Raw genomic sequence first — 24,343 nt, forward strand, 5'->3', positions numbered from 1 at the left:
TTCATATTGATCTTAATAGTTTTATTTGTTGACAGCATGGGATGAAAAAAAATGTGTCAAAATTTCAAATTCTGCTAATTGATTATTCATAGAGAGCAACAAGGGTCCAATCTATGAAAATGGTGCTGTCTCTTTAAATATTCTTGCAGGAGTTCCTTGAGCATGCATATGGCCATAAAAAAGAGATAAAGCTTGAAGTCATCCACACAAACGCGGGCAGAAAAAAGAAAAAAAAACTTCCCTTGGATTTTGAATTATACAGCAGCAGCTTCCTGTACTTTACACCTGCAGAGAGGGAGGGAGGCTCTGCCGAGTCCAGAAGACTGAAGCCTGTCTGGAGGAACAAGTTCTCAGCATCTCTACATTTTCTTTTTTTCCTTTTTCACTGACTTTCCTCTCTGCCGGTCTGATAATTTGTTGTTTCTACCAACTATGCAACTGCACCTCCTGTGTATGGTGTGGGCTTCTGCTGTCATTTCTCTGCAAGGCAGGTACTGTAAGAAATCTTAAATTGCATTATTCCATCTTGTTCCATCACATCCTGGATTTATTTGAGCAGATATCCAAGGAGAAGCGCTTTTCTTGTGATGTGATGCTGAGAGTGCATGTCTGACACGACAACATGACAGCGTGTGATTACTGATAAGACATGGCTGATTTTTTTTGAAGTCTGAAAAATATTGTATTCAGTATTTTATACAGTAATTGAATATCTATTATTCAATCATGTCAAAGTGATGTAGGACTAGCAAACAAAAAACAGAGTATTGACATGCTGAGGTGTAAAGCCACAAATATTCAATGATGTTAAGATATTTAGATGTAGTATGCAGGGGGCAACGCGTGTGATTCCAGAACGAGAAGAGTCAAATGAAATCTTGTCGATCTTTATTACAAATTCCCGTTCAGTTCTTTTTAATGTGCTGTGTCAGTATATGTAGCTCTGAATTTAAGGAAGAAAGAAAAGTGGAATATCAGCACATCCATAGCTGGTTTTCTGGTCACCTGGCAGGTCTGTGCTCTGTAAGGAGATGAAGTTGCCCGGCGGGGCAGCCAAGCCCCCCTCTCCATCTGACTTTCTGGACAAACTGATGGGACGCACATCTGGCTATGATGCTCGCATCAGACCAAACTTCAAAGGTAAAATAGCGTGCAGTGGGAGACGCTCTTCTGTCAGGACAGGTGTGAGAAGGAGTGCTGGGTGATAATGAAAGCAGTGAAGAAGCACAAATCTATCACAGATGGGTCGGATGTGAGAGCTGCTGCGGGCTGCGATAATTTCGCGCAAGAGTCTTGGTTTTATTTTTATTTTTTATCATTACTGTTTCTCTGCTGACCCACAGCCTTAGGTTAGGATATTTTTACACTTCTTTCAGATTTCTTTAGTCAGAGATGATGTGCAGTAGCCCGTGTATATTACCCCACAGGCCTATTTATGTCCACTCTTGATCTCTAGCTGTGAATGAAGCCAGCAGATTCTCTCTGACGTTCTTCCCCCTCAAGTCTCTGGGGTTGAATTTCATCTATATTTCATACCACATTTCATACCTTGCTCCACACTGTTGTCAGTGCATGCTGGCTAAATCCCAGCTGATTATCTATAAATATACTAATGTAACTAAAGGAGAATCAATAAATTATTGCCTCTTAGGAGTTGAGTCACTGAAATATTCAGGGTTTCAGTGGTCGACAGATGGACTAAACTAATGGGAGCGTACTGGAAATGACAACCCAATTTCCTGCTGGTTGTCCTGGATGAGTCTGTTTATCTAGACACAGCGTGGTGCATTATGAAGGGAACAGGCTGGAGTTATTTGGCGGTAACACTCTGTTTAACCTGTTTGAATTCAGAAATCATCCACAGTGGTATTTAATCGACTAACGTGTCTGTGGTGTGTGGTGCTTCTGCCAGGGCCTCCCGTCAACGTCACCTGTAACATCTTCATCAACAGCTTCGGATCCATCACTGAAACCACCATGGTGAGAAGTCACTTCATCATCCTCTTTAATCTGATTGTAATAGATGAAATGATTCAGGTGACACTGCCTATAAGAAGCAGTTTGTCATCTTGTTGTTGTGTATCAAATGATATTTTTGGACCTTTTATGTTTACTGTGTGGACCTCAAGTCCACTGTGCCATAAAATTTTCAGAATCATATATAAAAGCAATTCAGTTCAAGCTTCGGGCCAAAACACCCCATTATTACTTTAAGATCAGTTATTAGTAGAAGCCCTGTGATGACTGGCGACGTGTCCAGTCGTCACGGGGCTACGCTGCCTCTCTCCCAGTATCACCTGGGTTTGGCTCCAGCCCCTGTGACCCTGCACAAGATAAGCAGCATAGATCATGAATTGATTGATGCATAGATGGAATGTTTTTCAGGATCAGAGGAAGATGAGGTTTTACTCTATTTCAAAGAGTGGTGCAAGTCAACTAAGTTGTCTTAATAATACGACTTTTTTTTTTTTTTTTTTAAGCAACACATTTTTATAGGATTTTGAATATGTTTGGCTTTGGACATCTTACAAACAGCAGCTTGTAGTTGGGGTCACAGTCTTTATCATCTAACGTATTTTAAATTCAATAAAAGATTCAATGTCACCAAAAATCAAAGATTACGGAGGTTCATGAAACCGACTTTTGCATGAGAGCCACTCTTCTTGCTCTCCCATGAATCATTTCAAAACCCCTCAAATGTATCAGGTGAAGCTAGAACAGTAACAGCCTTTCACATTAGTCTCATGATGTCACGGAGGACAATACCTACAGATTTGTATTATCATAGACACCCTTTTCTACATTTAATGCTGCTTTAATTGCCTCGTTGGGATTGAAACCTTCCATGACTCAAATAAGAGACTCTCGTTTATTCATGAAGCCCATGAAGAGATTTTTTTTTAATTCAAGTTTAGTGTTAGTGAGGCTCATGCATTTTCTAAATACCTAAAAGGAGGAGCCATCAAATTTTAATGACTGTAATTGGAAGTGGAGTTGTCTGTCCTCCAGATGATGAACATTTGTGAGCGTTTTCACAGTACTCTCTGTGGTTGGCTGTTAGAATTTGCAGGTTCATTAGATTCTTGCTCATGACTCATTTCCCTTCACGTTCTCTCAGCCCTTCCACAGGGTTCATCAACATGATGGATACCAAGACGCAGAGAAATCCTGTTTTTCTTTTCGATGACTGATTGTGAGACCCTATATGCTACATCTGCGACTGTATGCACTTGTAGAGATGCCCTGCAGCCTGGATGACGCAGATGTGCTGCAGGAGCAAGCTTTGATTTAGTGCCACTGTAAGAGACAAAGAAACATTAGCACACGGTACAAAAACGCTGAAGTGTCACTGATATGAAAACAGACGAGGTTTTATTTTTCATTTAAATTCATATTTTTAACCCCGAGGCAACAATTCAAAAATGTTGCTATGAATATAATCGTAGCATTTCACTTATTCCCCATGTAATTGCTGACCTCTAGCATCTGGCAGCAGGGATCTTTAGCTTTATTAGTAGACTGACAAGGGTTTACTCTGCGTGCTGAATAATCTCTGTCACTAAAAGAAACACGTCTTTCCTTTTTACTGGAAAATATGGTGTTGAATATGTTTGGCGCGCTTACACGATCTAATTTGCAAATATAACCTGTATAATTCTAATTGTGACTGCAGGACTATCGGCTCAATGTGTTTTTGCGGCAGCAATGGAATGACCCTCGACTAGCGTATAAGGAGTACCCAGACGACTCTCTGGACCTGGACCCCTCGATGCTGGACTCTATTTGGAAGCCTGACCTGTTCTTTGCCAATGAAAAAGGGGCAAATTTCCACGAAGTGACAACAGACAACAAACTGCTGCGGATATTCCAGAATGGAAATGTCCTCTACAGCATCAGGTGATCAGGGCATCAATGGACCCCTCAGTCAAACATTACAGATCCTCTGTTTGTCAAACGGATATCTGAATATCAGTAGAAAACTCTCAACTCCAACTGGATGGGTTTTTTTTTTTTCACTCCAGTTCAGTTCAGTTGTAATTGTGTTGTCCAGCTCACACTGTGAACAAGTTCATGCTAAATAATAACTGCAGGCTAAAATGAAATCAAGTCAGTAAAGTGGCACTAAAGCAGTAGTGAACTGTAGCGTAATGTGAGGAGGTATAATTAGAGCATAAGAGAGGGGAATCGCTGTTTAAAGCTCTATTAACAATTATGATGAAAGTGATCACGAAGACATCAGTCAAATGAATGTTCTGAGGACTAGAGTGTCTTCTTTTTTTAAATCTCAAACTGTGTTGTGGAGGGAGGGCAGATGTACTGTGCCATTTTTACCAATGGTGGTGCAGCCTGTTCTATATCAAGCCCATTATAAAAGCTGACATCTTGTCAGTCAGCACCTGTCGGCCCTTTGTGTGGTTTGTTTGAGGAGCAGTGGGCAGAAAGAATAGGAAGAGGACAGGTGACAGGAGTGTCGAGGCGCAGCTCATTAAAGGGCACGAAAAGTGACATCGGAACAGGAGATGGTTGGGTTTGATGGCGCTGGTTACCTCTGGAGTGTGAGGGTATACAACGTGCCATCCTAGAGATAGAGACATTTATCTCCCTGCATATTTTCCCATCTCTTTTCCAGGCTTACACTCACCCTTTCTTGCCCCATGGATCTAAAAAACTTCCCCATGGACAGCCAGACGTGTATAATGCAGCTTGAAAGTTGTGAGTGAATCTTTCAAGGCAGGCTTTAATACATTACATTTAGATTTAGTCAGGAAACTAACTCCATATGAAACACCTTTCCCCGTGTCTCTCTTCTAGTTGGCTACACTATGAATGATCTTATTTTTGAATGGCTGGATGTGGGTGCTGTGCAGGTGGCTGATGATCTGACGCTCCCCCAGTTCGTGCTCAAAGAGGACAAAGGCCTCGGCTACTGCACCAAGCACTACAACACAGGTACGTGACGTGCCAGACCTGACCTCATCATCCTTGATGGACACTGTCAGTCAACTTCTAATGAGACTGTTAGTTTGTACCTGTATCTCCTCCTGTGTTAGGTAAATTCACTTGCATTGAGGTTAAATTCTACCTGGAGCGACAAATGGGCTACTACTTAATCCAGATGTACATCCCGAGCCTGCTCACTGTCATCCTGTCCTGGGTTTCCTTCTGGATCAACATGGATGCCGCTCCAGCCAGAGTAGGCCTGGGCATCACTACAGTGCTCACCATGACCACGCAGAGCTCAGGCTCCAGGGCCTCCCTCCCAAAGGTGGGACTTTTTGACACTTAACGGTAGAAAATGTCATTTTTATTAAAAATTCAAGGACGGTTTTTGGAAGGAAAAATTGGTCCCTAAAATTTAAAGGCCCGGTGAAGTTATAAAATATATGTTCCCAGTTTTAATCCCGACTCTCTGTGTCCATCGCTCAATCATAAAAACATAATTAATGTCCAAAAAAAGTAGCACTGTTTTTCTCCTCTTGTAAAAAAAACCCCAAAACTATTCAAACTCATCCTTCTTCAGGGGCGTGTGCCACTTCTGCATTCAACGAAAAAGGTTTCTCAAATTTTTAGGTCCCTCCTTCATCTATCATGAGATGCACTGCGGGGCTGATCAACAGTTGATAAATTGTTTAAAGCGTCACGCAAAGTGAATCCTTTTGCTATTTCAACTTCTCCAAAGTCTGAGGGTACCGATGGATCAAGTGTTTAGCCACATTCATTAGCAGAGAGACACATTTTGCACCTTGGGTCACACACTTGTACGGGTTCATGTAAGTCAATATCAAGTCCCTTCCTCGCTGTGGGATTTTTACACGTTAATATGTGGAAACCAACACATTCTAACTTGTGTTTCGCCGGGCCTTCAAATATTTATCTACAGTCTATTTTTGACTCAGAAGTCAAGTGTGGTTGCTTTTGGTTTTGTGGAAGCTATATTTGGAAAAACAACGCCAGCAAAGAAGCTGAAATAGCATCAAATGTAAACATGTAAAGAATGAAAGAAGAAAAAGAAGCTGTACCCAGGTACAGGTACAGTACACAAGCTTAAACACAACAAAACCCAGAGTAAATGTTCTGGCATAGTGATGTGATTCTGGACAAGGCGTTTGTGTCTTGATGGTTTTTCAGGTGTCCTACGTGAAAGCCATAGACATCTGGATGGCTGTTTGCCTTCTTTTCGTGTTTGCCGCACTATTGGAGTACGCAGCCGTTAATTTTGTTTCACGCCAGCACAAGGAATTCTTCAGACTCAGGAAGAAGCTGAAAGAGCAACAGCGGCAGAGAGCTGTGAGTGCAACCCACCCACTCAGCCCCTCAGGCGGCTGTCACCTGCTATTGCCTTTGCCCAGCTATGCACGAGCTCCCCAACTCAGCTGCATGTTGCTCTCCAGCCTGGAAATGTAGACAGCATTGACCTGTAATTAATTTAAGCCATCACCTTATTCCACTCCTGGCTTGGGGAAAGCTAGGAAAGACAAAGTAGGCCAAAGCACCTTTAAGTTTAAAATATTTCTTGAAGGAAACAGTGTGACAGCAGCCGCAGGATTCATAAAAACCTTTTAATATTTATACTACGCACAAAACATCTGCATGAATCTTTTGTATTTATTCATTTGCTGGGATTATGCAATGACACGGAAATTTGCTCCTACTTCGTTTCAAGCTGTCTCACTTAACATTAATGTCAGCTCTGCGTTCTTTGACAATGACTCTTTGATAATGTAAAAGAAAAAGAAACAGCGGCTGAGTGGAGATGTCGCTGCAAGCTGTGTGATAAATGCAGCCTGTTTGATGATTACATGGAAGTCCTACTTTTTTTTCTTTTTTTTTTTAAATACCCATCAGCAGGGAAGTGGTGAGAGTAAGGCGAAAGGAAACAACATGTCAGGCAACAATGCTCCTCATGGGGGTGTAGCCCAGCAGTGCAGTGCCTGCGCCAGGGTATGTACCTCTGCCTTGTTCAAACACCAGCGAGTCACTGGCTTCACAACACAAACCAGTCAAGCTCTGACTGTCAATGAGAGATTTTTTTTTTATTCTGTGCCTTTTCTTTCTCTTCTAGGAGGAGGAGCTGGCACAACAAGGTCTACTCTTCCAGACTTATGGACTTTCACTTTCAGCTGGAATTGCACAGGAAATGGATGCGACGCCAGTATTTGCCGATTTACCTCCTGGTTTAGGTTTCTATGACATACGCAGGCGTTTTGTGGATCGGGCGAAAAGGATTGATACCATCTCCCGAGCTGTTTTCCCAATGAGTTTCCTCATGTTTAATGTCCTTTACTGGCTTACCTACAAAGTCCTTCGACATGAAGACATCCAGGCCTTACTGTGAACCACTGAGGACCATATAGACGCTGGATACTGTAATTTTTCTCTCTTCACTGAAACATTTACAGGCTGAGAGTCCTCAGCTGAGCCATGCAAGATACGTTGTGACTGCGTGTCCAGTGCCATTAGGAAATTCCATGATATTGGAGGGAGTCCATCGGTTTCTTACAATTTTAATACTTCCAAAGAAATGCACTCGTGATTTGCCCTGATGCTTTATACATTACACATCAGTGTATGTATGCACAGTCAGCATCTTGAGTATAATCAACACCGTAGCTTCACATCCTGGCTAAACCTACTTCTTCTAATGTTATCGGTGCCATGGACAACACTCTCTAGAGCTTCATTATCACAGAGACATATGCTACCGCTAGCAAGGATGACGATTTGAATCAACCCCGCGGTGCTTCTCAATTTATGGTGTGTGGGAACACGCACGGATTATAATATCCTGTTTATTTTGCAAGCTGCAGACATCAAATAGGCAATATTTTCTATTCAGTTACTTTTTGAAGCCCCTACAACAAGATGTCTATTTGTAGTAAAGCCAGGAATAAGCTGTTTTTGCATTGTGTTTAAAATTTCAGATACGATCCTGTAACAAGAGTACTGTAAATAGAATATTGACGGCATTCCTATTTGCTAAAAATATCTGGAGAGTGGTGTGTTAGTTATTATTTACATTAACTTGAATAGAAATATCATAAAAATATATATAAAAAAAGTTTTGATCCCATTTGTTGGAAACTGGCTTACTTGGTAATGGAAATGTCTGTAATCTGCATGAGAAATATTACGAAGTGTTATGATGGTGGTTTGGGTTTATTATATTTCAGCCCTGTTGTTGTTTGTTATAAAGACAAACTAAAGTACACACTGAGGAGGTTGTCTCTGGATGTTTCAGAGGTGGAGCCAACTTGACCTAAGACTCAAGAAATTCTCAAAGTCTTCACGCTCAAGTTCCGAGTCAATTCCCAAGTCGTGTCCCGAGTCAAGACAGGCAAGTCCTGATCAAGTCACATAAGTAAAGGCTGTAAGTCCTGCTGCAATCTTTAAGAAATAAATCCCATTCAAAATTTCATTTCAGACAGAATTAATACGAACAGCATGCCTTATGAAAGATGTGTTTATTTACCTTTGTTTATTTTTCACAGTTTTGCTCCTTGGCCAACAGCTGCTCACACTTCTTCCACAGAAAATCCGAAAAATGAGCTGATTGCAATTCCCCCCCCCATCAACAACACCAAACAATTCTTTTGTAAAGAAGTGGAATACAGAGAATATTTTCAACTCTGAATCGTTTGCAGGGCAGGACAAGCACATAGCATCTAGAAAACAACTGACAGGTTAAGTGAGTGTTAAAGTAATTAGTAGTTCCAGCGATAACCAAAACTCCTTCATTTGAAGCGGGAGAACATGTAAAATATTGCTCTTAATTGAAAGTTCATTTATTCATAAACCTGGACAGACTGTGCCAGGAACATCAGTTATGCGCTAACAAGCTAATCCGCGGAACACTGGGGCTCTGTATTACTGCGAATAATCAATTTCGTAATGTTTCATAAGCAGTAATCAATATCGAGCGTTAAACTCATCACTTATTGAATTCATCTTAGCTGCACTCATCACTCAGACCGTCACTTTGTAACCAACCACTTAATAAAGTACATTTTACAGTCCTTCACCACTTCATGCTAAAATGTGAACCAGTGAAATCAAACATTAAACATGCAGTTGTTTCCCTGAAGTTGAAAGTAAAATCACTGCGGAAAATAACAAGTGACAGGAAGGATATAGATTGAGTCATGACGCTCAGGGGAGGAGAGAAATCGGAAAGAGGTGACAGGCGGCAGCAGTAACCTACAGGAATCTGCTCTGTTCAACCAGTGTAACAAAGGGAACGTGGCTTATTGCAGTACACTGCTTCATTTTCCCAATTATTTTTATGGCTACTTCTATTGATAGCACAGCAGCACTGAAGGCCAGGGCTGTCAGGGCAGGCTGGCCCAGTTTAAAAAAAAAAAAAAAAAAAAAAAAAAAAAAAAACATCCAGGCCATTTTGTTGTCCCAGGCTGTCCTTGGTGTGATCCGTATACCGGCATCATGGAGAAGTGTGACGTTTGCTCACTTCCACTCCATTTCACCTGAAATGAAAGATCAACTTATTGAAAATGATAGAAACACACACCAACAAACCAAGCAGGACATTCGTGTATTTGTGTTTTCCTGTCTTTATTTTCTTAATGCAGTGCGTTTGTTGTCATTTTTTTTTTTTAATTAAGATCTTCTTTGCATTTCCTTGTGTTTTGTTTGGTCACTTTCAGGGCGACATCAGTAGCAGCGTCTCTTTATGTCCTTTTTTACAAAATCAGAAACTTCCCACCTCTTGCCACAAGGGGGTGCTGTTGGTTCTTTTTTTGCTCCATGTGACCAACGCTGCAGGATCGACTTGCCATCTCCCTCTAAACTGAGCTGAGGATCTGATGTTGTTTGGGACTTAATAGAATTACTACTGTACTACTACTTAATACTTTAAAATCCAAGAAAAAATACTGCGCCTCTTTAACATTGCTTGATCTGTTTCCTTGTATGTTTGACTGGTTTTTTTTTTGAAATTTCGTTTATGTGTGTGTGTGTGTGTGTTATATTTTTTTAAGTCTGCTTGCTTGATTTGATTGTTTTTGTCATTTGTCTCTTTAGCGTTTTTGCTCCTCTGTAAAGCACTTTGGGTTGCCTCTGGTATGAAATGAGAGAAACAAATAAATCTGCCTTGCAATACATTTGTGGTGTCTGTTATTAACTCTAAAGCAACACATTATACAAACCATTCATTTGCCCACAATTTGATGGACTTAATAGAAACAAAAGCGCAAGTATAGGATATTATTACTCTTAGTTTGCATGAACGAGTGAACTTTTAAAGTGCTTAACCTCTGCCAAATTTTAGTCTGTCACTCAATTTGCAGCCATGTGTGTTTATACTTTGTTTGACTTGATAAAGTTAGGAAGCAAGTCATCGACTTTTAAAACGCAGCTGTAGACGATTTATCCCAACAGGCTCTCGGTTAGATTTGGAATGATTGTTTTTATGTTTCATGCTTATTGTGTGTGTTTCAATGTTGTCTTATAGTGTTTTCATTAACGCGTTGTGATTTTTTTTGTCAAGACTTATTAAATGTCATTACAGATTTGACCACATATAAATATTACAAAGGTTACATTTTTTGTTCTTAAAACCCCATCCCAAGGCAAGCCACGGACAAATAACATTTACGGCAACGATGATGACAAACACACACTGTTAGAACACAAGCAGACATATTAACCCCCCCCCCCCAAAACAAAAGATCAAAAAGGACAAATGTACAAAAAATACAGGGAGAAAAGGGAGGGGCAGAGAAAAGGAAAAACTGTGATAAATAATAAACAGACAAACTACAATCAAAACATGGAGGAAAAACAGTGATTTTTTATATTTAAAAGCTGCTCTCACCTACATACCGATGCATATTTAATCAAAACCTTTACTACTGAGGTGTTAGAGATTATATATAGTAACTAACAGACAATGGAATAATTCCACATTTGTTTTTGTCCTGTACTGACTTGAAGTTTTCTATTTGTTTGTGTTGATGGGGATCAATTCTGTTGCATTCGTGATGATTTACAAATTCACCCATTAGAGATCATTACAAGGTGGACAAAAGTTCGCGCTCGACGTGATAGAAAGATGTAAAAGCGCGTGGATTAGCTGCGAGTGGGTTTTCCATGCTGGTAGAGAGGTAGATCCCCCGGGACCCTCCACCGAAGTGTGTTGGAGACGTGGCAGCGCCTCCGGTCATATGATTTTAGTTCATACACGAACCCCACCCCGAAATCGTGTGGAGGGTGTTTTATACCAGCGCTAGACCGTTATTTTGGTGTGAAATCACCATTTTACTATTTCCCAAAATCTATAAAAACTGTAAAATATCTCTTTCTAAACTCTGCACAAACACTAGAGGTTGAATGTAGTGGCGGCGACCACCCAAAACAGTACCATTTTTAGACGTTTACTGCTGACGTTTACAGAGGCTTCAAATAGCTTCCGTTTTACTCTGGTAGTGATTGGACTGTTCCCTACTTACCCGGTGAGCTAACACGGTGGATGAGCAAGTCCGACATTCTTCACTTCAATGGAGGAACAGCCCAAAGATCGGGCACAGGACAGACACTACCACCACCACGGAGACGACCGAAGCTCGACCCAACATACAACTAGTCTAAAACATGATCAGAGCCACTTCCAGCGCCAGCATCAGGAAGCGCCGACGAAGAAAACAGGTTGGGCCATCCGGAAAAGTTAGCTAACATCTGCTAGCCTTAGTCAGCTAATGTCAACGAGCCGACTAGCAGTTGCTAACTAATGTTCTCTCCACTGTGATTGAGAGCTTAGCATGCTAACTAGCTTTTTTTTATCAAACTGTATGTTGTTGGCTGGAATAAGTTAAGTGAACGGTACAGCCGGCAGGTATGAAACTGATTTAGTGGATAACTTAGTTGCACGCTATCTCATGAGACACCCAAGCATTTGGCTAGCTATGTGGCTAGCTGACGTTGCGTGACAGTTGTCGCTGGTGGTAGTTTGACATATCGGAGATTGACCTTGTGCGCTGGTTTCACCACCCATTTTCCTGTGCAAATGCAACTATATTTATTTTATAAAGCCCCGTTTAGCCATCGTGTGCTATCAACCCATCGGCCGTCATATATGCATGGCGAAAAGCCTTCAGCTACAGCCGTGTGTTATTCATTTGAGCATGCTTGTGTCCACTTTAGGCAAACGAGCCGGCTCCACTGGAATGTTCTGTGCTGCCATTTCCTGTCGGCCATGTTAGAACATCATTGAAAGCTAATGCTAGTTACCCAGTGTTTTTGAAAATACACCTTATGTTACAGCAGTGACACAGTTATATTCATTGTCAGTTTGCCGACTGGGTTAATCTTACAAGTTGGTGCCGGGTTGTGTGAGTGTCAAACGAGCTGCTGGTTACTTGACATTAGCTAACGCTAGCTAGCTAGCATTGACAGGCCTGTTGCATGTTGTCCACTGAGTGTAAAGCCACTCGATGGCCATTTGCATGAAATATGAACATACTTTAATCAACCATATGTGGCGCTTGCGTTCCTGCATCACACTCAGTAAAGCGAGGCTGTGTGTGGGCTTTTGGACGTGGGGAACAGCACCATTGAATGGGATGTCCCACGTTGACACAGCAGTTGCAGTGCCTCCAGCGCACTGCAGAGACCTATTTATGGTTCACTCCCAGTCAAATGTCTTGAAAATGCCACTGTCATCTCTCCTTTCACACCTGCCAACAAGAGTTTCTGATGTCACAGCAGGTGCTCTCAATTAAGTTAAACATTAAAGAATGCACTTGACAAGCGGATCACATGTCTGCAAACTCCCACCCAGCTCATCTACAGTGCGGTGGAGGTGTTGTGGTGTTTACTTTTGGGCAAAGTTGTTAGCGTGAACTAGCAACCATATGCAGGTACTTCTCTTGAACAAATAATTTTATCTGATAACCATTTGGAGCTTGTCAAGGAAGAACGAATGTAATACTGTGAATGGCTGGTAAAATCCTTGTCCCTTGTAAGGGCTGCTTTTTTAACTTCTTTTTTTTTTTTTAAAGATAATGAGATTTCATTACTGCAATGAAAAACAATTGACCTCCTTTAGTGACAACTGCTCTACGCTAATTAGTCAACGCAAGGAAGCTCAAAGCATGACAATTTAATTAATTTTCAGGTTTTGTGGCTTCATGGGTGCGGTATTGCTGACCATTGCTAAAGACATTTCTCATCCAGCGTTTGAAATAGATCGCCTGGATCATTGATCATTGCGCCATACATTAATTTTTCTCCGAGATTTTCAGGAAGTTTATGATGTCACACAACCCACAGCCCTCAAACAATGCGCACCACAATAGATAAGAGATGCAGTGTCAATAAGTCAGATTAAAATCAGAAACTCCAAAATTGAATTCTTGTGATCAAAGTTGACGTGTAATAACTGAACAATGAGAACTGCCGGTCAATGATGAGAATATACTGACTGAAGATTGTTCATATATATTCCGCTAGTAGGCAGGTTTCTATGAGGCTAAAGAGGTTGAGGCTTGCTGTCATCTCGGTATTAACTAATTTTATGTTCCCTTCCAGGCAATAAAAAAGTAAACATCAGTGAAGAAAAGGGGGAGAAGAACACACATTTGTCTGAGTCTGTTTTTATGCCATATCCCCCCAACAGCAACAGACACACAAGTAATACAAATGTGAAACAGAAGTCGACACAAAAGCTGTATACATCTGCTCCGAAAGCAAGCAGCAAGGGACTGGACCATAAAAAGAATATGGACCTTAAAAATGACAAGGAGAAAACCCTGGATATGAATCATCATGAGGGTCAACCTTTGGATAAGAAAGACTCTGTGTTGCTTCAAAATGGCGTTGTTCACTGTGGCTTAATTACAAATGGCTATTCAAGCAAGGACAATGATGGCAGCGGCTCCGAAGGTGGATATACTACTCCAAAGAAACGCAAGGCTAGATGTAACAACATCAAGAACGCTGATAATGTGATGAGAGAAAAGGAGAAAGACATGCAGCAGGGCAACACTACGCAGGAGCCCGCGGCTTTTAATCTTGAAACAGCTGAGAAGGGAGTGACTTCTAGACTTGATGGCTTCAGAGCCACCCATAAAGTAGAAGCTCAATCGGCAGCTCGACGGGCTGCTGCCTCAGAGGCTTCAGTGGGTGAATCTCAGCGGAAAAACTCTGATGGAAAAGCAGTTGGCACCTTTGGTAAAAAGACTGAGGACAGGCACAAAGCCAAGCTTTCCTCACCTTCAAAAGAGGATTCATGGACTTTGTTCAAGCCCCCTCCTGTATTTCCTGTGGACAATAGCAGTGCGAAAATTGTTCCCAAGATCAGTTATGCAAGTAAAGTAAAAGAGAACCTCAACAAAGTAGCTCAAGGTGGAGAGGCACTGCCTCCGCCTGTGAGACTGTCACAGGTCCCCATGTCTGCTATGAAAACTATCACCTCAGCTAGCTTTACTAATGGTCCTGTTTCTGGAAGTGGAAACGGCTGCCCGTCAGTGGGTACCTTCTTTGCTCCTGCTGCTAGTAGTATTCCATCAGCCCCATCTATCCCAAGTGGCGAGAATGTAGCATCTACTTTGGAAAGTAACTGTAGCTCTACGACCAGTCCTGTAGATGGAGAAACATACGAGCTTAGAAAGTGTACTCTTTTATTTTACCCTTTAAATATGCAACCTGTGCTCCCTAGTGCTCGTCACCTTGAGCCACCGGCTGCTCAGACAAATCAAAAAGCCTTGGGAGACATCTTCCAGAATCAGTGGGGGCTTTCCTTCATCAATGAGCCCAACTTGGGGCCAGAAGGGGGAAGCGGGCAGGTGCCCCCAGAGGACAAGTCCACTGTGGTTACACCTCAGAGTGAGGGTCAGGCTGCCCAGCCCTGCTTTGAAGCTAGCCCTTCGTTCCCAGAGCCCGGTGTGTTTGCTCAAGACCCTGAGAAAAGGACTTGTGGCCCTTGCAATATGTCTAACGCTTTTTCTCCCGTTTGTGTGATGAGTGAGGAGAACAAGCTGCAGCCATGTGGCCAGGAAAAGACAAACGCTGCAGCTAAGAGTTCAGGTTCTGCTGTGTCTGTCCCCAGTAAAGACAACGGTGCTAAGCCTGCACCGGGCCACATAACCACAGTGTTGTTTGGCTCCTCTAAAGAGCAGGCCCTGTCTAAAGACATTGGCAGGAGGTGTAGCTGGGGCTCCTTCGACGTTAAAGCTGCTGTCACTTATCACACTAAAGGTAACGTTCACCATCTAGTCTGTTACTAAATAGTATTTCTGGAATTGTTAACGGTCTAATTGAGCATGTAAAATCTCCTTAAAGTCTTATCAGGTTAAGAGAGACTTGACGTGCCCACATGAAACACGAAACTTTGAAATAATGGCTTAAAACTTTTCAAGAGGAAGATCAGAGTTCATGTGGTCATGGAAAAGCTGCCGAAGTTATGGAATTTTAAAGTAGCAGTTTCCAGGTCTGGAAAATTTTGTGGAAAATAGAGCCAGAACAGTTAGGAACAGTTTAAGAGAATTGCTAAACAAATACCTGCATATTAGAACCTGACTGAGGAGATTCACCTTGGGTGAATATTGATTTATTTGAGTACATGTTTGTGTAGAATTTGTGTATTTTTTTTTATGAATTTGAGTTAAATTTCATGTCATGAAAATTTACCAGAAAGTAGTAGAAAAGTCACAGAAAGATATTGGTAGTGTATGAACCACTAGATCGATATACTGATTACTTGTTTTTCCGGAAAACGCTTTTATTTACACTGATTTCTGTTTTCTCTGCAGAAATGGAATCAATTTTCAACTTGCAAAAACAAGGTAAACTAAAGTTGCTTGTCTTTTTTTTTTTGCTCCTCCTTTATTTTATTCGTTTGTTTTATTAAGGTTTCCAAAAGTTTTTTTGTGTTTTGTTTTTTTTTTCTGCAGAACTACATCTTCCATATTTAGCCAGTGTAGCCTCAAACACCAGCTAGCAACCATAAATTGTACCTCAAGTAAGCTCACATATCACTGAAGTGTCAAATTTATATCAGAGGTGACTTTCCCACATTCTTCACAGTGGGACTCAACTTTAGAGGCAGGCTTGAAGTTATTCTTGTCTCTTCTATTCTATATATACTATTCTTGTTGATTTTAAATATACAGAATGACTTCAAATGTTTATTTTGCCCATGATTCCATACGAATGATAAGTGCTAGCGGCTGTTTGAGGCGACATGAGCTAAATGTCCCACCTCAGCAGCATCTTTGGGTTGAGCTTAGATGTGGTGGTAGTTCAGCTTCAGTGTAGGCACCACAGCGGTTTGTGTGTCCATCCAGTGTGTAAATGTTCACCACAAACGCCATTTAAATCTGACTGAAGACGTTTCCGAATCTTAATACACTTTAAAACAAAAGCAGCCGCACGAGCACGATGAAATATGCTGAGTTACCTTTTTCTTGCCTCACCTAAGAATAAGGAAGTATTTGTTGTTCATATCCTGGATGGAGATCTAACCCCCCCCCCCCATCTACTACTTTGATTCTACAAGGTAGTTGTGTGTGTTGCCTGCGTTCCTACATATGAAGCTGAACCGCATGCCTTTTGCCTTGTGCTGCAGATCCAAATAGAGTGGTGATTTACAACGAGACCAAGGATGGACCGGATCAGTGAGCGAGACGCTCTACAGTACCTACCTACTTCACTTCTGGGTGCTGCAGTTACCTACCCTGGATTGGAAATCAAATCCTGTCAGAGTAAAGTGACAACTGTGAAAACATTGATAGTTTAGCATGACAGCTTTTCCTGGACAGGAGTCTCGGGTGGAGTACTAGACTTATTTGGGGGCATCACGCATACACACATACACACACACACACACACACACATGCACTCTGGAGGGATGTTAGAGGAGTTGATTGGTGCCTCTTCAATATGATGAATGGACACTTGCAACTTTTCGGCTGCGATGGCTCTGTAGGGATGATGTTCAACAAAAGCAGGTGTCATGGACTGCACCTCCTAAGCCTTTATCCTGTTGAACTGTGGCAGCCGTCTGTCAGACTGTGGGACGCCTCAGTCATTTTCTTTCCTCGCGCATTCAAATGAGTTCATTGTAGATATGTTAGACATTATACATACACATCTGTGTGCAGGCTTGAATTCACCGTGAACAAAAGGAGAACACAAGTTGAAGAGAAGTCATGGAACAAAGATCTCTGGAGTCCTGTTGAACTGTTCCGTGGAAGCTCCTAGGTGAGGTTCCACCCGGGAAGGGAGAACCTCGTCTTCAATTCAAATGCTTGCTTTTATCCCTTTCTCCCCCCCCCCCCATTTCTTTTCTTCTTGTCACTCTGTTTGGTCTAGCCTAACATGAGTGTTGTCCGCACTGCAATACAACCCCACAGCACAATTTGAAGGAAAGCCACGCCCCTTCATTTGCATAGCGTAGGACAGGTGCGCTGCAGAGTTTCAAATCAGGTCTATTCAATGCCAAACTGTTAATTCTCACAGCTTTTTTTTTTTTTCCCCGTACATTTCATGTAGAATACAGTGAGGTTGTCGCTGCTGCATGTTCTTAAATTCGGAGTCATTTCCAGTCTGGAACATGAATCTGGTGATCTGGAGAACATGGAGGGATCAGACCGCCTCCATCTAGATCCTTGTGCTCATTGTTCTGCAGCAAGACTCATGCTGATTATTTTGCCTGTATTTTTGTCTGTGGACAAAATGTCAAATTCTCCTCGTCGAAGGATCACATGTTGCATTTTACAGTTTTTGTCTTTTTTTTTTTTTTTTTTGTCTTTGAACTCGGCATTTGTTTTTGGGTTGTTGTTGTTGTTTTGGGTTTTTTTTGTTGTTGTTTTTGTTTTTACTGTTCCGTCTTATGGCATTGTGTTTCCTACATGTTTACTGGTGGAACTGAATGAGTCAGAGGTCAGCGTTCATGGCCGAACCAAGATAAGAGTGACGCAACAACATTTGCAATACTAAATTTAGGCTCCTGAACTAGCCGCTCTATCAAGCTGTGTTGAAATGTGAAAGATGAGTTTTTGTCCTTGTTTTTTTTTTGTTGGTTTCTTTTATTTTTTTTATTAGAGTTTTATTGTGGTTAACTTTTTTTCCGTTTGCAAATCTGTGTGCAATAACACCGTGTGATCCGTTTTCTGTGAGTGTGTGTGTGTGTGTGTGTGTGTATATGCGTGTGTTTGTTTTTTGGGGGGGGGGGGGGGGGGGGAGAAGGGGAAACAATATTATCACCCCCCCAGATGCTGCTGCTGTTTTGGCCTGCAGTTCACGAGGGGTTCATGTGTTCGTTCAAAATGTTTTAAGGTTAAGTTTGAATCCTTTTAACATGGCTTTTTTTTTTTTTTTTAATTCTGTCTTTTTTGCAAACAATCTCATTGTGATAAAAGAACAAAGTAAGTCTAGGGAGCCCAAATGTGCCCGCTGTGACATCCGATTCATCACGATCTCCAAATCAGTATTGATTTACTTCATCTAACACGGGAACCGTCAAGGTTTCTCTTCCTCTAGATTTGGTTCATGTGTGGATTAATAATAGCACTTTATGTAAACTAATTGCTTTTATCTTTTAATTAAGAGAGAGAGAGAGAGAGAGAGAGAGATCTATATGTACTGACAAGAAATGCTCCTTGAAAGACTGGCTCTGGGCTGTTACTTTTCAGAAATAAAATAAGTTGATAAATACAGAATTATTAAATGTAACTCAGGTAGTGTCGATAAAGCCATGACTATGTTCATTCTTTTTTTTCTTTTTTTTTTGGTCTTTTTTTTGGGGGGGGCCAAAAGGCCCCTGTCATGTAAAAATTGGAAATGAATTGGAGCATTATTATGGAGTCTAATGAGGACAAAACAATCTTCTTTTTTTTTTTTTTTTTTTTGGAGAAGGAAAAACCCTCGCGGCATTTTGACTCCGATTATATTTTCTGTTTGTTTTTCCCTTTTTAAACAAAAAAGAAGAAGAAGAAGAAGCGGCAGCACATTGCCGGGTTCACTGTTGTGCGCTTGACGCTCGTCTTCTCAGCAGTCCCTTAACGGCTCATGTTCCTGTGCTCGTAGCAAAAGCGCCTCTTGATTTCTACCCGCCCGCCAAACGTCAGCGGTGTTCATGCGGGGTCACTACAATCTAACTGGGAGCTTTTCAAGTACGCTTCTTCTTTCCGCTGGGTCCTGATTTGGCAGCGCTGCAGCTCTGTACTGGGGAGCCGGGAATCAAAAAGCCTTTGACATTTAACCGCAGCGTCTAATCTCAGTCAGGCCACTGCTGTTCGAAAAGTTTTCATCGTTCATCCGTGTGTGGAATGAGTTTACCGCCAGATGTTGAGCTGTTAAAATAACAATTGTGCTGTATCTGGTCGATGAGGAAGGGATGTTGTTTGTGTGTGTGTGTGTGTGTGTGTGTGTGTCCAGTTGTGGAAATTGACGTGTAATCTTGTAAAAGTTTCACACACTTTAAAAAGAAAAAAAAAAAAAAGATGTTGAATTTCTTCCCAATGTAATGGACATAATCAGGTTCCAGCATGGTGAACGCTGCCAAACTGTTAGGCTGATGAGGGCAGTGATGCAACTGTAGGCTTCCACAGCGTCGAACAGGGTGTTGAAGAGTAGTGACGTCAACTGTGGTCTTACGACGGATACTTTTTGTTTTGGTTCATGTTCTGAAGAGGAGGCGCTATCCCCCGTGTCCCCCCCCCCCCATGACTCCTCCTTTTTCAAGCACTTAATACAGCAGAAAGACTGATGAATATGCATTCATAAAAGAGTCAGTGTTGTATGTTGTAGCCTGCAAACCAAAAACAGTTTCGTGAAGCTGAGAATATGCGAAATCAGTGACTGAGGGGTTGTTGAGTGACTGACGGCGTGTGGAAAGAAAAGCCTGATCACGTGTGGAGTTTGGCTCTCCACGACCCCCCCCCCCCCCCCCTCAGGATGTGCAATCACCTCAAGGATGTAGGCTTCCAGGGTTGTGAGTGACGAGTTTAGTCTGGTTTTGTGTGTGTGTGTGTGTGTGCGTGTGCGCGCGCGCACGCGCATAGTGAGTTCTTCCTAATTATATGCAAGTTCCTCATATATTTCAAACTCCTCCCCCTGTTGTTTCATGTTCAGGTGCCTGTGTGAAAAGAGAAAATTACTTTTACAGCAATTTTGATTGTTTAAAATCTGCTTCCAGCATATATCCGTGCCATTTTTTTTTCATTCTCTCGTTTTTTTGTGTGTGAGAGTAACATTTGCAATACTGTTAAGTTTTCTTGAAGCTAATCCTAATCTCTTCTTTTTAAGCGACATGGACGCAGCTGAAAGCAATGAGAATTCTAAATGTTTTTCTAGATCTTTTTTTTTTTTTTTTTTTAATTACCTTTTGGCTTGTGTTCTAGTTTGTGTGAGCTAAAGCCAAAATCAGTTTGAATGGGCGGATGGTGCGTGCACGCCGCTCCGTGGTCACGTTTAATGTCTGAAGTAGCACATAATGAAATTGAACAGATTTAACAAATTAATATTTTTAACGTGTTTTTAAATCGTTTTTATTTTTTTTTATTGTAACCTAATTTATCCATAGATGCACAAGTAGGATGAGACTAAAAGGAATGATGCAGAGAATCAAGATGTCTTTAATGCGATTTTTTTTTTATTTTTTAGAGTATTAAGTTACTGATTAAACGCTGATTTAGACTTCTCCCCCCCCCCTCGTTAGCATCACTGTTAATAAACTATATTTGAAGTTTCTTTTTCTTCCAGCAGATTTTATACAAATTAATAATTCTTAGTTGTGTCATTGAAATCCACTGCACCCAGAGTTCCTCTTAATATATTTTGATTTGTAGTGTTGTCGAACATGTCACCAGGGCGGTGGGAGGCTTTGAACGCGCAGTTCAACAACTGAATCCGCCACAGGTACACAACTCAGATATTCAGCTACCGAATGGCAGTCACGCAGAGGGGAAGGGGGAGGAGGTGGGATGGTGATCATGAGGATGATGATGATGTCATAACCATCTTCCTGACATCATGGAGGAGTTGTCAGTGAAAACTAGTCAATACTCTAGCAGCTGAATGTCACTTTGAGCATGTTGGACGGCGCAAGAGAAAAACTAAAATACCGAAAGTGCTGCTTCTTCATCCGGTAATCAGTCGTCTGTAACAGGAAATGCTGGACTTGGTGTTTGACTTCAAAACTGTCCCTCTTTGCCTCGTTGTGGAAATGTTTCTTTTTCTGGGGGGAGGGGGGGGGCCTTTTTATTTAAACTCAATTGACACCTGTGAGGTACAGTGCTGATGACACGAGGAATGAGGTAAACAAGACTCTGTACCAACATTCGTGACGAAGGCTGACGGAAAGTGCTGAGTCACCTTTGTTTCGTCTCTCCGTGTCACTGTTGTGCTTGGTCATGCTTTGTTTTTTCTGGTCTGCTCCTCCTTTAATCACTTCTAACCCCCCCCCCCCCCCCCCCCCCCCGCTCTTTCCCCTTAAGAATATGAGGCAATAGCATTTCTCTCAAATGTCTTACAGGTTGACATTTTTAAAGTGAGCAATCTGATTATTTAATTTTTGTTTTTGCTTTTATTTTTTTGAATTTAACAGAATTGTCACATTACAATGTTTTTTTTTTTTTAAGCATGATAACCCTCAAATTTCAACAATGTAATGGATTAAATTAAAAAAACAAAACAAAAACCTCCAGTGTTCACAATTTTAGTTTCCATTAAAATGTTAAATTTTATGACTAATTCAGTGTTTTTTTGTGTGTGTGTTGATGTGCTTGGCTGTTCTCTGCGCTACCTGCTCCTCTTCAGTCTCACTCAGAATCTGGAAGTGTTTATCAAACATTTACCTGTTATTTTTCCTGAATAGATTTTAAATTCTTGGTACAAACCAATTCACACACACGAGCTTAGAACGTCTCATTTTGTAGTTGCTCAGGATTATCAGTGATAAATTTGTATTCAGGGAAGAAGTAGGATTTCCCAAGAGCTGAACTCAAACTAAAGTGGTTGTTATTCAGGTCTCATTAGTTGTCATTTCACAAGTAAAAGACAAAGTACAACATCAGATGAATCAATTAAATGCTTATAGGTTTAATTATTAAAAAAAACAACAATCCATTTTTTATGAAGAGGAAACTGCAGTTAAATAGGCAGTTTTCTTGGATTCTCCTGATGCCTGCTGGTGATCATTCCTGCTCCTCCAGGTGGGTTCAGACGCCTGCTGGGCAGCGTTAGTGAGTTCATTTAGATGTTTTTTTTTTCCCATGCTGATATTTGTGCAAAGACGCCCCCTAGTGGATAAAAGAGCTAAAGCCACGTTAGAACAGAAGCTGTAACTCATTGATGGTTATATCTGGTTTCCCAACTGCTTCAGATTTAGTTTGCACATTGAATTTCTGTAGAATGCCCCCCCCCCCCATACTACAGAAATTCAATGCGGGGGATGCAGTCCAAATGAAGACAACAATCCGAATGTTAGGGCTCTGAGAGCTGGAACCCTGCAGGAGGTATTTCCACCACATGCGTGCCCACTATTTCTGTTCCTTCTGTCTGAAATAGAACTGTTGTTTCCCAGCACCCCTCCATTGAGCCTTGATTACTCTGTACTTCAGGGAGGCCGCATGGGGTCTGGTGATGTGGAGAGATTGTCCAGGCGGTCGGAAGGTCACTAAAATGTTTGATCTTTGTATCACCAATTTATCTCTGCTCAGCTGTTGTTGTTTTTTTTGTTTTGTTTTGGGTGTTTTTGTTTGTTTTCACTCCAGAACTGCTGCAAAAAGGGACAAACGTAGTGTCACCCGTGTGCAAGAAGAAAAGCTATCGCTAGCAAGCGCTGATTCGTGTTAAAAGTTTGATTGACAGGAGCAAATCTAGAGCGTCTCCATCTTCCAGCGTGTCAGTCAGCTTCTCTGGTCGTTATCTTTATATGTGACATAAATGCATTACTGGGCCTTATTAATATAACAGAAAACTAAACAGAGGCTTATTAAAGCGGGAGATGATGGCACAGACCCAGCAGTTTCATTATCAAGACTAGAACGGCCCGTTTCTCTCAAGATGAGATCAGTCCATCATGTTTTCATCAGATATTCCTCATATTTTTTTTGCAACATTGTTCACCAATCTGTGCTCTAACTCATCTGTTGCTTTATGCTTGTGTGAGTCACAGCAGCAGAACGCTCCTCGACAGGGCCGGCAGCAGCAGCAGTGTATCGGGGGGGTGCATCTCCTGCTTTCAGGGATGAATATATCAGCTCTGACCAGGCGGTCCCTGACATTTAGTGATCTGTGATGATCGCCATAAACCCTGAATCATCAAATGTCACACTGAAGCGCACGCCAGAGTTTGCAACTGATCTGATGCACATTCCTGTTCAAAGGAGAAATACTGCACTGCAAAAAGAAAAAAAAAAAAAAAGTTCCCAGGGATGTTTATCTTTATTAGTCGATATTTGCTTCGTGTTTTAGGCAATCTTTCTTTTTTTCCAAGAGATCCTGACAAGTAATCTTCCTCGTCCGATTGAGAGATTATCTAATTCATTTCAGTCAAAAAGACCTATTTTGCATATTAGATTTCTATTGATTGGAACGTCTTGAAGTTAGACGTACTGCCCTGAAGTGAGTCCTGATAGATATCACTGGAATGTTCCCCCCTAGATGATTGCGTCACGCGTCAGATATAATAAACTGGGTAGGCAAAAAAGTGATGAATTTGAATTAATCATTCTAGAAAAAATTCTGCATTATAAAAATTTCGCATTAAAAATTAACATAATTAATTGCCCCCCCCCCCACACACACACACACTTGCAAATGCAGACTTGTAAAGAACCAGTAGAGGGCAGCAACACACCTTGGCTATGTCTACTCAGCTGGAAGTTAACAGAAGAAGAAGATGAAGCTCTTACCCTCTGGAAGGTATTTATCTATTTATTTATTCACATCTGTTTATTTATTCACACATTTACCAACAGCTATTTGAACTGAAATATTTAAAGTGCTTGTAACTGGCAAAATTGAGACAAGATTAGTTGAGATCAAATCATTACAAAACCTTCGATAGAGATGTATTTTTTCAAGGTACTGATGCTCTTATTTTATTAATACTGTACTTTTTTCGAGCAAGTTAAGAAGATTATGCTCCTCTGAACTTTTATTATCAACATTTGGGGGTTTTGCAGTGTGCAGGTCCACCCTTGGTGGTGTTCCACGTGTGTGTGTGTGTGTGTGTGTGTGTGTGTGTGTGTGTGTGTGTGTGTGTGTGTGTGTGTGTGTGTTGGAGACCATGTAATGAAGAAAACATCAAAATGGTGAAACACTTGTGGAAACTTGGCCGTTCCCTGGATGTCTGCCATGACGCCCATGTTGAACGGAGCTGTTG

The 24,343-nt window shown here is 41.4% G+C and overlaps 2 protein-coding genes across 6 annotated transcripts; both read left to right on the forward strand.

Annotated features, from left to right (window-relative positions):
* Window positions 1-208: 208 nt before the first annotated feature.
* glra4b (glycine receptor, alpha 4b) lies at window positions 209-10,133 on the forward strand. 5 transcript variants are annotated; one of them, XR_015119434.1, is made up of 11 exons: window positions 209-491; window positions 1,013-1,140; window positions 1,913-1,980; window positions 3,674-3,897; window positions 4,631-4,713; window positions 4,813-4,950; window positions 5,052-5,266; window positions 6,130-6,288; window positions 6,847-6,942; window positions 7,064-8,368; window positions 8,490-10,133. XR_015119434.1 is itself a non-coding variant. In XM_086225862.1 (11 exons), the coding sequence occupies exons 1-10, from the start codon at window positions 433-435 to the stop codon at window positions 7,334-7,336; spliced, it is 1,443 nt and encodes a 480-aa protein (XP_086081988.1). In that variant the 5' UTR covers window positions 209-432; the 3' UTR covers window positions 7,337-7,367; window positions 8,240-10,133. The 5 variants fall into 5 exon arrangements, 3 of the variants coding, with proteins under 3 accessions (XP_086081988.1, XP_086081987.1, XP_086081989.1); XR_015119435.1 differs by having other exon boundaries at window positions 7,064-7,755; window positions 8,240-10,133; XM_086225862.1 differs by having other exon boundaries at window positions 7,064-7,367; window positions 8,240-10,133.
* A 1,118-nt stretch (window positions 10,134-11,251) lies between these two features.
* nufip2 (nuclear FMR1 interacting protein 2) lies at window positions 11,252-18,189 on the forward strand. The gene is made up of 4 exons (XM_086225860.1): window positions 11,252-11,658; window positions 13,540-15,207; window positions 15,762-15,794; window positions 16,577-18,189. Exons 1-4 carry the CDS (start codon window positions 11,511-11,513, stop codon window positions 16,627-16,629), a joined length of 1,902 nt encoding a protein of 633 aa, XP_086081986.1. The 5' UTR covers window positions 11,252-11,510; the 3' UTR covers window positions 16,630-18,189.
* Window positions 18,190-24,343: the final 6,154 nt, after the last annotated feature.

Source organism: Aulostomus chinensis, chromosome 15, assembly GCF_037954235.1.
Source record: "Aulostomus chinensis isolate RoL2024-O1b breed Wild chromosome 15, RoL_Achi_v1.0, whole genome shotgun sequence".
NCBI lineage: Eukaryota > Metazoa > Chordata > Actinopteri > Syngnathiformes > Aulostomidae > Aulostomus > Aulostomus chinensis.